This window comes from Salvelinus alpinus, chromosome 27 (genome assembly GCF_045679555.1).
Source record: "Salvelinus alpinus chromosome 27, SLU_Salpinus.1, whole genome shotgun sequence".
Taxonomy (NCBI): Eukaryota; Metazoa; Chordata; class Actinopteri; order Salmoniformes; family Salmonidae; genus Salvelinus; species Salvelinus alpinus.
The window spans coordinates 44378551-44394292 of record NC_092112.1 but is presented as its reverse complement, the minus strand read 5'-3'; the positions used below and the strand labels follow the sequence as shown (position 1 = coordinate 44394292).

At 44.4% G+C, this 15742-nt stretch overlaps 1 protein-coding gene across 11 annotated transcripts in view; it reads left to right on the top strand.

Moving 5' to 3' along the window:
• otofa (otoferlin a) overlaps window positions 1-15742 on the top strand; it is a 132794-nt gene that overhangs the window by 107471 nt on the left and 9581 nt on the right. For 3 of the 11 annotated variants that reach the window (XM_071370796.1, XM_071370799.1, XM_071370800.1), the window contains exons 22-42: window positions 15-167; window positions 728-920; window positions 1201-1325; window positions 1582-1716; window positions 2576-2737; window positions 3300-3371; window positions 4932-5051; window positions 5352-5513; window positions 7034-7196; window positions 7565-7740; window positions 7961-7990; window positions 8130-8264; window positions 8432-8507; window positions 9360-9508; window positions 9801-10073; window positions 10264-10391; window positions 11708-11878; window positions 11989-12149; window positions 12398-12540; window positions 13176-13264; window positions 14794-14892. In XM_071370796.1, coding sequence (XP_071226897.1) covers window positions 15-167; window positions 728-920; window positions 1201-1325; window positions 1582-1716; window positions 2576-2737; window positions 3300-3371; window positions 4932-5051; window positions 5352-5513; window positions 7034-7196; window positions 7565-7740; window positions 7961-7990; window positions 8130-8264; window positions 8432-8507; window positions 9360-9508; window positions 9801-10073; window positions 10264-10391; window positions 11708-11878; window positions 11989-12149; window positions 12398-12540; window positions 13176-13264; window positions 14794-14892 — 2915 coding nt within the window. Of the gene's footprint in view, window positions 1-14; window positions 168-727; window positions 921-1200; window positions 1326-1581; window positions 1717-2575; window positions 2738-3299; window positions 3372-4931; window positions 5052-5351; window positions 5514-7033; window positions 7197-7564; window positions 7741-7960; window positions 7991-8129; window positions 8265-8431; window positions 8508-9359; window positions 9509-9800; window positions 10074-10263; window positions 10392-11707; window positions 11879-11988; window positions 12150-12397; window positions 12541-13175; window positions 13265-14793; window positions 14893-15105; window positions 15205-15742 lie in introns of all 11 variants that reach the window. The other 8 variants (XM_071370797.1, XM_071370798.1, XM_071370806.1 and 5 more) reach the window with 5 other exon arrangements.

Genomic DNA, 15742 nt, shown 5'->3' with positions numbered 1-15742 from the left:
TCTGTACCCTCCAGCCCCAGCACAGTATCCCGGATGTGTTTGTATGGATGATGAGTAACAGCAAGCGTATCGCCTACGCCCGCATCCCCTCCAAAGACATCCTCTACTCCATCGTAGACGAGGAGACAGGCAAGGACTGTGGCAAGGTCAAAGCTGTCTTCCTCAGGGTACGTGAACCTTCTTGGTTCTCTCCGCCTTCTCCGAGGGATGCCTGCACGACACAATCAAGGCGGGAGCATTGGAAACACACAAATAAAAGTACCACAAACACAATCATAGAAAAAACAACCACATTACTCAGTAAAAGCTTCCCTCTAACAACAATGTGAATTGCCAGAAAGGCACCAATGCGTCCAACTGTAGGGTATCCCGAAGATTTTTCTATAAGTTAGGTACAACATTTCAAGAGTGACCGGGTATGGTCTCTCGTGCTTCTATAGGTTAGTAACAATGTTAGGTAATGTGGCCGTTTTTGCAAGAAGGATTTATAAATGTACAGAATGCAATGTCAGAGAGGGCCAGCCTACTTTCTGATAGAGAATGAAGTGATGAGTGCAAAAACTGTGATAAAACAATTAACTGATGTAAGTCCATTTGCTTTAATGTTGCTCTTGTACGTCTGTGACGTTGTGTCTCTAGAACCCAAGCTAAGACGAAAATGTCACTATAGCTGATGAAAGTTATAAAAAATGTCCTTATAACGTCGCTGTAACGTTTGTGTCCCCAGCTGCCTGGTAAGAAGGGGTTTGGTCCAGCGGGGTGGACAGTGCAGGCTAAGATGGAGATGTACCTGTGGCTGGGCCTCAACAAACAAAGGAAGGACTTCCTGTCTGGCCTGCCCAACGGCTTTGAAGAGAACAAGGCTCCCAGGACAGGCTCTTGTCTGCAGTCTTTACCCCCAATCAGTCTGGTTTATAACAGTAAGTCTGTCTACAATATGTACCCCCTACAGCACTGTATATACTGTAGCTGAAGTAAGTAAGTACCCACTGGGCAAACACTGGTTGAATCAACATTGAACCAATGTGGAATAGACGTTGAATTGACCTGCCCAGTGGGTAGTTGCTTTAAAAGCCAAGTTTTATATTTATACACTCCATTCCCTCCACCCATTTATTGAAGTACGTACTCAAGTGTTGGTGGCTCACAACTGTGTATGTGAGTGTTGTCTAATCTCGGTGTCCTCTCTCTGGTCTGCAGTGAAGCAGGTGTTCCAGCTGAGGGCTCACATGTACCAGGCCAGGAGTCTATTTGCTGCAGACAGCAGCGGCCTGTCGGACCCCTTCGCCAGGGTCTTCTTCTCCACTCACAGCCAGGTCACTGAGGTAAGAGAGAGGGTGTATGTGAGTGTGTGCGTACATGTGTTTGTGCTGGTGTGAGTTTTTTAAAACCTTTATTTAACAAATATATTTCAAGAGAGACCTGTTGTGTGTGTGTGTGTGTGTGTGTGTGTGTGTGTGTGTGTGTGTGTGTGTGTGTGTGTGTGTGTGTGTGTGTGTGTGTGTGTGTGTGTGTGTGTGTGTGTGTGTGTGTGTGTGTGTGTGTGTGTGTGTGTGTGTGTGTGTGTGTGTGTGTTTCTAGGTCCTGAGTGAGACTCTGTGCCCTACGTGGGATCAGCTGCTGGTGTTTGATGATGTCGAGCTGTTCGGGGAGGCTGGCGAGCTACGAGACGACCCGCCTATCATTGTGGTAGAGGTCTACGACCAGGACACTGTGGTACGACCCCAGAGATAGAGGGAGAGGGGGACCTATCATTGTGGTAGAGGTCTACGACCAGGACACTGTGGTACGACCCCAGAGATAGAGGGAGAGGGGGACCTATCATTGTGGTAGAGGTCTACGACCAGGACACTGTGGTACGACCCCAGAGATAGAGGGAGAGGGGGACCTATCATTGTGGTAGAGGTCTATCTATACCCATAGAGAAGCAATTGTTTTGTGGGATTCAAAGGATACTAGGATTCAAAGTATTGTATCCAAACACGGTGTTTGTCCATATGTCCTTACTGTGTATCTGTTCCTGTCTTCATTTACCATGTTCCTCCTGTTCCTCCTCATGTGGTGGATGCTGTTGGGGCTAAGTAGAGTGTGAAAGCTTGAAGTAGCGCCTCTGCTGCTTTGGGCTTCTGTTTGCGTAGCAATGTAGCTAGTTAGCTGAGTCATACAAGAGGCAGGACAGGCTATTTTAAAGGCCCAAACTAGGTTTACCATCGGTCGATGACGTAGCCATAAGCATGTCCCTCTTGCATTCCTCCAGTAGTGGTTGAAGTTAGTAGTTGTAGACACGGTTGTGTTTGATAGCTGAAACAGCAGTTGATTAGTTTGGTTGAAGTGTTTACTCTAATAGTCATGCATGCTTCTCATAAACTGATGGAACCCATAGGCCCCTAGTAGGACTTCTTTTAAGTATTTTGTTAGTCTTACAGTAGTAGCGTCTTCTCTGAATAGTCCCCGCTTTTTACACTGTTTTCAGTATTATGTCTGTGCTTACACTGACCCCCAGTGGACATGACAGGAAGTACACCCCAGAAACGTTTCTAACTTTGTGTTTCTTTCTACCGTTGGTGGCATCCAGGGCAAGGCAGAGTTCATTGGCCGGACGTTTGCTAAGCCCATCACTAAGATGTGTGACGAGCACTACGGCCCACCAAGGTTCCCCCCTCGGCTCGAGTACTACCAGATCTACCGTGGTAACTCTACCGCCGGTGACCTACTGGCTGCCTTCGAGCTGTTACAGGTAAACTGATCACACATACACATAGACATATGTGCACACACACACACACACTAGGAAACTAACACATAACAAGGACACACTGAGAGCATGCCAGCGACAAGCATGAAAAGAGTTTAAAAATACACACCCGACGCACAAGCAAGAAGTTATTGGACAAATGAATCACGTAGAGAATGATCTTCTACCGATTTACCAAATGCATGGAACATGCAACTTCTGAACAGTTGTGCACTCCCTTATGCACGGAACACGGTGACTAGCTAACTCTTCAGCAAATCTAGAAAAGAAAGGTCTCTCTCTCTGTCTTTCCTTTTCTTCATCTGTCTGTTATCCATTTCCATTTCATCTAATTGTCTGTTCTCCCACATGTATGTGTCCTCTTCTCTCCTTCTTCCTCCATGCCTCTTCTCTCCTACTCCCACCGTCTCCTAATCCCACACCCGCCCTGTGGTCCCTTGACCCTCCTTCCTCCTCTTTTCTCCCTCTGTCCTTCACTGAACCCCGCCCTGCTCCCCCCTACCCTCCAACCTACACACTCCGGTATCATGCCCCTGCTCTGCAGATTCCCTATGACGATGAGGAGATCAGGAGGGCTCTGATTGCTGTCCATGACTTTGCAGTTCCTCAGATTAAGGTGCTCTTTTCACTCTTCTGCCCATCCCTCTATGGTCACTCTCTGGTCCGTCTAAGTGTTCTTCTGCCAATGGAGGCTGGTGGGAGGAGCTATAGGAGGACAGGCTCGTTGTAATAGCTGGAACGGCATAAATGAAACGGTATCAAACTCATTAATTATATAGAAATCACATGTTTGACTCAATTCCATTTATTCCATTCCAGCCATGACAATGAGCCTGTCCTCCTATAGCTCCTCCCACCAGCCTCCTCCGTCTTCTGCTATGTGTTTTATTCTATAAAGGTGCTCTTCTCCCTTTCTGCCCCATTACATCTCTATTCAGTGTCCTGCTCTGTAACTATTCTCTCTAACTTCTGTACCTCTGCAAAACTAGGAAGAGAATCCAAGCCAAACTAGGAAGCCAAACTAAAATCTTCAGACAAACTAAGTCCTAAGCAGAACAGCTTCAGTTGGGTCACTTTTATCTCGGAATACTGATCCTGACTGTGTTGTATATCAATTTACATTTCTACATGTATAATTTGTATATATTTTTCAGTTTTTTTGAATACTTAGTGACAGTTGTTTTGGTTGTTTGTTTTTTTGTTGAGTTTTTTTACCGGTATTTCCAGCATTATCCACTAGGTTTGCTGCTGGTATAAAATCCTAGGAAATGTTATTTAATTCACGCAAGCTGTCTCCAATCAAGGAATCAATCAATGACTGTTTGTGCGTGAGTGGGGGGGGGTAGCCTTAGCAAAGGGAGGCTTAGCTCTACGAATCTTAATTGCACAAAGCCTATTATTTGGCAGAGAATACTGTTTGTAGATCAGTGATTCTACACCTCACTTTTCTCAACCTGATCCTCTCCAACGGACTCGGGAATTGTAGCTAAAAATGGGTCAATTAGGGGCAGTTTAAGGGGAGATAATAGTATAATGGGTAAGGTGTTGGCTTGACAGGCTTGATAGTCACTGGACCCGTGTTCAAGTCCCGGTAGGGGATACCCCCGAATTCCTTACAACATACTTCCGTGGTTGGTTTCAATTTCTCTCCCCTTAACCTGCCCCTAATTGACCCATTTTTAGCTACTCAAAGTTAGGAGTAGAATCACTGATCTACAAATAGTAATCCCTGCTAAATAATAGGCTTTGTGCAATTAAGATTCGTACAGCTACGCCTCCCCTGGCTTACCATACACTCGCACACAACCACACATTGATTGATTTGATTTGGATTTTCGAACTGCAGCAAACCAAGTGGATAATGCTGGAAATACCAGTCCAATTTATTTTTTTTAAACAACCAAAACGACTGGCACTGTGTATACTGTATGTGGCGCAGTGGTCTAAGGCACTGCATCTCAGTGCAAGAGGTGTCACTACAGTCCCTGGTTCGAATCCAAGCTGTATCACATCCGGCCGTGATTGGGAGTCCCATAGGGCGGCGCACAATTGACCCAGTGTTGTCTGGGTTAGGCCGCCATTGTAAATAAGAATTTGTTCTTAACTGACTTGCCTAGTTAAGGTTACATTTTTATTTTTATTTTTACAAATAACCCCAATTCTCTTCCCTGAGTAGATTGGGCAAGGGGGGAGGGCGGAGCTTCCTGCCATCAATGGTCCGACAGACTCAGACCGTGGACCCATCCTCCCTGTGCCAATGGGCATCAGACCTGTCCTAAGCCGTTATCGCATAGAGGTGAGACAACACTCTATGACTAGGGTACAGCACTCCGAGAGGGCACTAAAACTACAAATAGGGGGATGGTATTCCAAACTAGAGGACAAAGAGAAGGTACCCCAAAACTAGACACTTACAGGAGGAGGAACTCCCTCATTACTGTGAGTCCAAGAAGTGGAGATCCTGTAAGGGAAACTAAAGGGAACCCCCAAAACAAGTTATTCATAAGTGTGTTAGATGTGGAACCCCCAAATAAGTTGTAGATCTGGGGGGTGCTGTTCAAAATGGTCTGATCCAGTGTGATGGGTTGTGGTCCAGGTTCTGTTCTGGGGCCTGCGGGACCTGAAGAGGGTGAATTTGGCACAGGTGGACAGACCCAGGGTGGACATAGAGTGTGCAGGGAGAGGAGTCCAGTCGGCACTCATCGTGAACTTCAAAAAGAACCCCAACTTCAGCACACTGGTCAAGTGGTTCGAGGTGGTGAGTAGAACCTGGTCAAATCTTGATGGCCTTTCAGACAATGAAAGACAACAGATGCTGTACTGTACATATAAAATAGATTCCAGATGTTTAAAAAACCTCTTAGGGATCCCTTAATGCTCGAATCCCATTAGCGGGATAGATTTGACAACATCCGGTGAAATTGCAGAGTGACAAATTAAATCTACAGAAATATAAATATTTAACATTCATATAAATACAAGTGTAATACATCAAAATAAAACTTAACTTCTTGTTAATCCAGCCGCTCTGTCAGATTTCAAAAAGGCTTTACGGCGAAAGCACACCATGCGATTATCTGAGGACAGCGCCCCGCATACAAAAACATGAAAACCATTTTTCAACCAGGCAGGTTCGACACAAAAGTCAGAAATAGCGATATAATAAATGCCTTACCTTTGAAGATCTTCATCTTTTTGCAATCCCAAATGTCTCAGTGACACAATGAATGGTCGTTTTGTTTGATACATTCCTTCTTTATATCCCCAAAATGTCCATATATTTGGCGCGTTTGATTCAGAAATACACCGGGTCCAACTCGCCCAACATGACAACAAAGTATCTAATAAATTTTAAACAACGTTTCCGTACCTTCAGGCTCTGATCAGGCCCTACACCCAAACAAGGGCACTGCGTTCATCCACCTCTGGCCTGCTCGCCTCCCTACCTCTGAGGAAGTACAGTTCCCGCTCAGCCCAGTCAAAACTGTTCACTGCTCTGGCACCCCAATGGTGGAACAAACTCCCTCACGACGCCAGGTCAGCGGAGTCAATCACCACCTTCCGGAGACACCTGAAACCCCACCTCTTAAAGGAATACCTAGGATAGGATAAAGTAATCCTTCTACCCCCCCTCCCCCTTAAAAGAGTTAGATGCACTATTGTAAAGTGGTTGTTCCACTGGATATCATAAGGTGAATGCACCAATTTGTAAGTCGCTCTGGATAAGAGCGTCTGCTAAATGACTTAAATGTAAATGTTTCTAATCCAACCACAGGTAGCCTAAAATGTAAATAATCGATAAAATTTAAGACGGGATAAACAGTTTCCAATACCGAAGAAAAACAACGAGGAGCGTGCTCCTGTTCACGCGCACCAAAAGACTTGAGTCCATCTGAGTGACACATGGAAAGAAAAGGACTTCTTAATTTCTCAAAAGAAAAACATCGACAATTTCTAAAGACTGTTGACATCTAGTGGAAGCCATAGGAACTGCAATCTGGGCCCTAATAAATCAAGTTTCCCATAGAAAAGCATTGGAAAACACAATGACCTAAAAAAAATGTTTTTGCGTTTTCTATCCAATACTACCATGCATATGCATATCCTAGCTTCTGGGCCTGAGTAACAGGCAGTTTACTTTGGGCACGCTTTTCATCCGGATGTGAAAATACTGCCCCCTATCCCAAAGAAGTTAAACCTTAGATCAGGGCAACTTCATACAACCTAGTCCTAACTCGATATGTGACCCCCTGACCTTTGCCCCCATGGCACCATCAGGACCTGCCAGAGAACGAGCTGCTCCACCCTCCTCTTAACATCCGGGTAGTGGACTGCAGGGCGTTTGGCCGATACACCCTGGTGGGTTCCCACGCCGTCACCAGCCTACGACGCTTCATCTACAGCCCCCCAGACAAGACGCAAAACAACTGGGCCAGCACAGGTAGGCCTCCTCGCACTATGCAAGACGCTTTTCAAGTACTTTCTATTCCTATTACAAGATTTTACAATTTTGTATTGTTCAGGGGAATCCAATACTATGTATTCATACTACTTGAGTATTTACTGGACATTTGGTGATATACTGTATATTCTCTGAGTCTAATCTTCCATACTCTTTTCAACAGTTTCTGATTTCCTCTCAGACCTGTGTGAATATGAATGTGTTTACTACTGCTTTACTTATTTTGAAGCTTTCTGCGCTTGCCTTTTTCCACTCCTGCTCTCCTGCCTCTCTCTCTCTCTCCCTCTCTCTCTCTCTCTCTCGTCCTGTCCTATTCCTCCTCGGTCACACCCCTGACCCCACTCCAGCTAGACTGATGAATGGCTACATGGTCCTGACCAACGGGGGGTCCCAATCTCGCCCCTCCTCCCCTTACTCCCGCACCCTGCCCCGCACCCTCTCTCACCCTACAGGTGATGCCATAGTCAACATGGATGCCAACCCCTCAGTCAGGAAAATGGACACGTTGGTCAAGTTAGATGCTGTAAGCTTTGGCACGCATGTCTCAGATTTGTATCTCTTTTGATTTATGGAAAAGGACAGAAGTAGAGATGCACTCAAGGATTGAAATTGAGGTTCATGGCTTTTCCTCTGGTGCTGTGTGTGGTGTAAAATGAAGATTTTTTGATGTTGTTTATATTGATATATTTTGCGTTTCATTTGTGTGTAATTTGGTGCTGTTTTTTGTGACCCTCTCCCTGTAGTCGTCTGATGCAGTAATTAAAGTTGATGTGGTAAGTGGTATGGATCTGTCCCTCGTCATTTGAAAGAGCTTCACAATGTGGACAGACATCAATTGCCACCTCTAACATTTATTTACGATGCCAGGTAGCACTTTTGTTCGTTTGTTCAGACGCTCTCTCGTATCTGCAGAATGAGGAGGAGAAAGAAGAGAAGAAAAAGAAGAAGAAGAAGAAGAAGGGAGAGGTGGAGGAGGACGATGAGACCGACGAGAGAATGCTGGACTGGTGGTCCAAATATTTTGCTTCCATAGAGACACTGATGGAGGTGAGAGATCTATTACAATCTATTATGTAGCTTTTAGTTCTGTCTAGTAAGACTATGGTTATATTCTGTAAATAGTGTTTGAGTAGTTCCAATTAGACTACTAGAGTGTTCTGGAATAAAGTCAGTTGTATGTGTGTGTTGTGGGAATAATCCTGATGTTTTCCCAGATCCTCAGGGCCCAGGAGGCAGCTCTGGCTGAGGCTGAGGAGAGGGAGGAGCAGGAGATAGCAGCAGAGGGAGCAGGTACACACTGCTGGTGCTGAGCACCAAATGGTCTCTCAGGATGACTACCGTGTCTCTCAGAATGACAGGATTCTGTGCGAGCTCCAAATAGTGGATAAGAATGGGAGTAGTGGATGGCTGTGATGTGTGCTTTTATAGATGGATGCTATAGGATCAGAGTGTCTATATCTGCCTGCTTGCGGACTGGTGGAGAGGGCACCAGTTGAGGTGATCATGTCAATGCATTGTATGCATTGCACACCCTCATCACTCGCCTCCTTCATCCCTAGGACCCCCCCACCCATCCCCACCTAAAATAGAAGGAAAGCATGACGTCATATCATAGCAATAGACCCATCACACCAGCATGACCAACCCTGCCTGCCTTGCACTACCATGAAAGTTGGCTGATAAAGAAACGTAACCCATTGCTTTTAAAGCTTTTCTACTGTATAAAATCCCTTTCTCCCTTAATCTATTGATTTAACCATGAAGGATTCCATATCAAACAAATCATGTATATAAATCTATACATCTACTAGCATGAGACATGAACTCAATTTTAAATCAAAATTGTAAAACACATACATTATTAATGTCTTTGTTTACCGAGTTCCTGTTAAGATATTCTCCCAGAATTTCTTAAAGGAGGTGGCTCTTGTGATAACAAATATGTTCCATTTGAAATTACTCGTGATGGCATGGATATCAGTTGCCATGGCAATGGATGGCCAGAGGGGTCAGATGTCAACTTTCATGCTGATTGTTATCTGGAGTGCTGTAACGTGTCCATCCCTTCGCTCCACTCCCCTCCCCTGCCCCCTGCCTCCTCCACTCCCCCCCCTCCACTCCTTTCCCTCGCTCCACCCTCAGATATCAAACCTGATGACCACCCTGTAAAAGGCTCCAAGGGGAAGGAGAAGAGCCGAGACAAGAGCAGGAACAAGGACAAGAAGAAGAGTCACCATGCAGGAGAGGGGACAGAGAAACGCCCCAGCAAACCCAAAGTGAACGAGCTGCTGGTCAGTAGGCCTTCGAGATTCCACTGGGCACAAACATACACACCCCTTGCTGTTCAGAGGGTTTCTGATACCTGTGTTTGTGTGTGTGTGTGTGTGTGTGTGTGTGTGTGTGTGTGTGTGTGTGTGTGTGTGTGTGTGTGTGTGTGTGTGTGTGTGTGTGTGTGTGTGTGTGTGTGCGTGCGTGCGTGCGTGCGTGCGTGCGTGCGTGCGTGCGTGCGTGCGTGCGTGCGTGCGTGCGTGCGTGCGCGCGTGCGTGTGTGTGTGCGTGTGTGCGCGTGTGTGTACTTTCCAGGTGTACAACAAGGAGTTGGAGGCAGAGTATGATAACTTTGAGGACTGGCTCCATACCTTCAACTTGTACAGAGGGAAGGCAGGGGACGACGATGAAGCAGCCCTGGATGACGACAGGATCGTGGGCAGATTCAAGGGCTCCATGTGCATGTACAAGCTGCCTCTGTCTGAGGAGATCACCCGGGAGGCGGGCTTCGACCCTAACATGGGCATGTTCCAGAGCATTCCACACAATGACCCAATCAATGTGCTGGTGCGCGTCTTCGTAGTCAGGGTGAGTAACAGCCTCTAACCCCTGACCATAAACAAAATCTTTCTCAGTTTGTTGCTCTAAAGCGTAGCGACCTAGTCATGTATTCTCAGTCAACTATTTTGGGGGGTAAAATAAGGGTTCAAAAGATTTTAAGAATAAATGAATGAATAAAAACCTGAACTATGCCACATTCTTCAACTTTCTGTTCCAGGCCACAGACCTCCATCCTGCTGATGTCAATGGGAAAGCAGACCCCTATGTCGTCATCAAACTGGGCAAGTCAGAGCTGAAGGATAAAGAGAACTATATCTCCAAACAGCTCAACCCTGTCTTTGGCAAGTGAGTGTGGATGGATACACTGACTGCACTTTGCTTCTGATTCAGCTATTGCATTGAAGCATTACGTGACTCTTGCAACTGGCATAGATGCATTGGCAACGCCGCCTATGAAAAGCTTACCATTTCCTGTTTGCATTTTAGTCACTTAGCAGACGCTGTTATCCAGAGCCTTTTTAAACACACCTTTGGTGACAGAGCCCTTTCTACATACAATTTTATCCAAGCAATATCAAAGCTCTTTTGGAAAATGTTTAATGTGTAATAGTAAATTATATTTTTCTTCCGCTGTCTAGACCAAGCGAGAATGTTAACGGTCTAGATGGAAATGATAAATGACGTGACATTTTATCAGCTAACAATAATGGAAATGCCTGCGCCAAAGCCTGCCACCTTATCCTCCAATGGAGACATTTGTTTATAAGTGCCTAATTGTCCTTTTATCTACTGTGCTTTGTTTTTGTTTATGCATACATGTATATAGATCAGGGCATGGAACCAAAATCATTTTCCAAACTTTCCACCCCGAACAGAATCACTTTTTTTCATATGGTTCATTTTCTGTTGTTTTACCAGTGAAATCCACATAGGTTTTAGATATTAACTCATGTATTTATTTAACCCATTAGCACGGATAGAGAATCTTGCTACAGTATGGAATGCGTAAGCTAGTTGTTTACATGTTTTGATCGGTCAGATAAGTGCAGCCGTGAGATGCGACTGAAATTTCACGATGGGAAGAGGACAGAGCGAGAGAGATGAATGGGCATGGAGGGGGCTTGGAATGTGTTTAGGCTATTATTAACGTTATAACGTCACCAAATTACAGAATGATATACTAGACATCAGGAATATTTTTGGAACAAAAAATAACATTATTAACCGGTTCTCAAGATTTAAAAATAACGGCTCTTTTCCAGAAAACTAGAGATCACTTTCGTTCCCGGTTCTGTTTCCCTTCATCAAAGAATGATGTTATTTTTTGGTCTGCAGTTCTGTTCCCTGGACCCCTGGTATAGATGATGTTATGTATTATAGATGACGCCTGTCCCATGTTTGACTATGATTGTTTTAAGTGTCTCAACTCAATTTGAGTGTTCCACGATGTGGTTTTGTAAATAATTAGTATTTTGTATTAGTGTATCATTGTGAAGTGACAAAATATTATTAAATATTATATTAAATATTTTTTTCTGAACTCTACAATATCAGAATCTTATCTCAAATGTCATCCGTACTCTCTTCATCTCATCCTTTTTGGTCTATCCCTTCCCTCCATCCCTTCCTCTCCTTGCCTCCCTCCCTCAAATCCTTCTCAGGGCGTTTGACATGGAGGCTACGTTCCCCATGGAGTCCATGTTGACCGTGTCAGTGTACGACTGGGATCTGGTGGGCACTGATGACCTCATCGGGGAGACCAAGATCGACCTGGAGAACCGCTACTATAGCAAACACAGAGCTACCTGTGGCATCGCTAACAACTACTCTGTGTGAGTTCCTGTCTGTCTGTCTGTTAGTTTGTTCCTCTGTCTGTCTCTTTCAAAAGAAAAAGCAAGTAAATATCGATAACAGTCTGGTGGTGTTGTTTTGTTCCTGGTAGGCATGGTTACAACATGTGGCGTGACCCCATGAAGCCAAGCCAGATCCTGGCCAAGCTCTGTAAGGAGGGCAAGCTGGACGGACCCCACTACGGCCCCGGGGGAAGGGTCAAGGTTGCCAACCGTATCTTCATGGGTGCCACAGAGATCGAGGATGAGACTGGTATGTTGTTAATATTTGATGCATTTTTGTCATTGAACAGAGCAAGCTTTATTAAGCTTTGCCTACATTTAGAGAGACCTGGTATTTACCGTGTGTGTGTGTGTGTGTGTGTGTGTGTGTGTGTGTGTGTGTGTGTGTGTGTGTGTGTGTGTGTGTGTGTGTGTGTGTGTGTGTGTGTGTGTGTGTGTGTGTGTGTGTGTGTGTGTGTGTGTGTGTGTGTGTGTGTGTGTGTGTGTGTGTGTGTACAGGTCTAAAGAAGCAGACAGATGAGCACCTGGCCCTGACGGTGCTGAAGCACTGGGAGGAGATCCCTAGGGTGGGCTGTAAACTCATCCCAGAGCACGTCGAGACAAGACCCCTGCTCCACCCTGAGAAACCTGGCATCGAACAGGTCACACCAACTCCTATATCTCAAAAACAATCCACGTTTTATTATTATATATCATTATTATAAGGGTTTATCTAGAACTTTTTACCCCTTTTTTCTCCCCAATTTGTGATATCCAATTGGTAGTTACGATCTTGTCTCATCGCTGCAACTTCCCAACAGATTTAAATGTAATGTAGTGCTTTTGAGTTGATTTAAATGTAATGTAGCGCCTAATAAGGGTGAAATAATCAGACCTAGGTTCAAATTCTATTTCAAATATCTCAATTACTTTCACATGCATTTCAAATAAGTATTTAGATATATTTTAGGGGAAAAGGAAAAGCAGTTTAAATACACTTGGAAAGCATTTGAAAATACTCAAATACACTTCCTTGAATTTAACCCAGGTATTTAAAAATAGTATTTGAAAATACTTTCAAATATAATTTGGTAGACTATTTGGTTTTCAAATAACCATTCAAATACTCATATGTTTTGGACTGTGTATTGGAAAATACATAGAAAAAAGTATTTGAAATACCAGATACTCAAATACATATGTATTTGAACCCAGGTCTGTCAATAATTAAGAGTAGTGGATAATGAATCCGTAATAAGCGGTTATAACCTTTTGTGACTTCTGTTAAACTCCACAGGGGCGGATTGAGATGTGGGTAGACATGTTCCCCATGGACATGCCAGCACCTGGACCCGCCATCGACATATCACCACGGAAACCAAAGAAGTAGGTCCTGTCTGGGGCTGGCGCAAGTGTTCAGTCAGTGTAGATACAGTGTATACCAGAGGTGGGACCAAGGCATTGCTTTACAAGTCACAAGTAAGTCTCAAGTCTTAGCACTCAAGTCCCAAGTCAAGTCCCAAGTCAAGACAGGCAAGTCCGAGTCAAGACCGTCAAGTATCAAGTCAAGTCTCAAGTCCTAAACTTTGAGTTTCGAGTCCTAAACAAGTCATAATGTGCTCTTCACCAAATGTAATACCATTTCATATTTTTAACAAGAGTAATAGTTAGTATATTACATTTCCGCAAATCATGAATGCTTTAAAAAATATCAATATATTTATTACTTTCCAAATAAACGTTAGATTTCCATGGAAATACATGGGTAGCCATGAGAACCCCCCCCAATAGTGATCGACTATCGAGGATCGCTATGGGGCGCAATCGGGCGATGTAGGCTTGTACACAATTGCCCAACCTTAACACACACACACACACTCTCTCTGTGTGATTACAGTAGGCTAACGTATGTCAATGGTTTTAGGAACAGCAGTAACATCAGGCAGGATGTAGGCTACCAACTGCCTAGCCAGTTGTAGCTCAATCATGGGTGCAATGATCACGTTCCCGCACTGACTGACTGTGTGGAGGCTCATTTATTTAACGTTGCGTTAGCCTACATGATACACTAGTAAAGTAATAAATTATATAGCTGTCGGCTATATTAGCCACGACTTACCGTTCTTTGTGCAGCTTCAAATGTCGAACAAAGTTGGAAATTGTTGCGCCTCCATCTGTAATTTTCTTCCCGCATGTTTCGCAAGTTGCAATCCGTTTTTTGTTGATACAGCGTCATCTTTATATCCGAAAATATTCATTTTGGGTGTCATCTTTCCAAGGGCTCCATCTGAATTCACCCGCCGACGTTCCTCTGCACTGCCACGCGCAACTTTTTCTCAGCTGGCACAATTTGATTGGCTGCTGTCCGATTCAAACTGTAATCCGTTAAATGAAGAGTTGATGCGCTGCACACTTTTTTTAAATAGCATCATTTTTTATATTTGGGCTTGGGGAGGGTATCAAGTCAGGTCTAGTCAAAAGGCTCAAGTCCAAGTCGTCACGAGTCATTGGTGTTAAAGTCAAAGTCGAGTCGCAAGTCATCATATTTGTGACTCGAGTCTGACTCGAGTCCAAGTCATGTGACTCGAGTCCACACCTCTGGTGTATACTATACATCACAGATAGATCATGTGACAACTTTTACATAGGAACTCCTTTCTAAAAGGTTCTGAAGTATTGCATCTCATTTATGGTCCAATATGAAGTGCTGTATATATAACTCTTAAATCATATGGACTTACTAATTGCGATCCCAGGTTTTCTGTGGTAAATGTAGTATGTCCTTAGAGTGGGTTGGTCATCTAGCATTAGCCCTGGGACATGGCTGTAGAGTCCACACAGCTATGTTCCAAGGCTAACTTAGCACCAGACAACAGCAGTCCAACTGTGTGTGTTCCTCCCTCCCTCCTCGCCAGATATGAGCTCAGGGTGGTTATATGGAATACAGACGAAGTAATACTCGAGGACGATGATTACTTCACTGGGGAAAAGTCCAGTGACATATTTGTCAGGGGGTAGGTACCACAGAGGGCCGTGGCGCTAAGCCCTGATCCCCCGTGGGTGTGACAAAGTGGCGTGCTGCGTTTTTTTGGCGTTAATCATTGTTTTTTTTGTGTGTTTTTTTTGTTTCCACGTGTTCCGTGTGTTGGGTGTTTGTTTGTCGTGTCTCGTTTGTGGTCCTCTCTCTCTCTCTCTCTCCTGTGTGTCGATGCTGTGTTGTTGTCTAGCTTTGAGCTGCGTGTTATTATTTGGAACACTGATGACGTAGTTCTAGAGGACGATGCTTTCATGACAGGAGAGAAGATGTCTGACATCTATGTCAAGGGGTAAAACACATATGATTCCATCGCATGGCTCGTACAAACCCCTCGCCCTCCCTTACCCGCCCCTTCCTCAGCTAGACAACCAGAACTCTGCTCCCCTGCTCAAGTCCCACCCCTCTCCCTCAGCCCTCCTATCAGCACGCAGTAAACCACCATGCCTTCACGCCGACAGACAGAGGAAGCCAATCAGGGCCATACCACTAAAACAGCCTAAAGAGTCAGTGTCATCAAAGACATCACACAAATGATACTAGGGCCAGGCCATTTACTAATCTAAAATTGACTAATCGTTATTGAATTATTAACCAGATAATGGATTGTAAATGGTTTGCAATATGTTCTGTGGATGACACGTATTGATTTAGAATTTTTCTTTTCAGTAGTTCTCATACACATTATATTGGATATAAGCCAGGATAAGTCCATGACAGCCAATTGCTAATCATTCTTACTATCATTTGTTTAACTGGTATGGTCCTGCATTCCTACAGCACATTCCTACATTGTCTTGGGCAGGGGTTAAACTATAGCATTAGTCAAG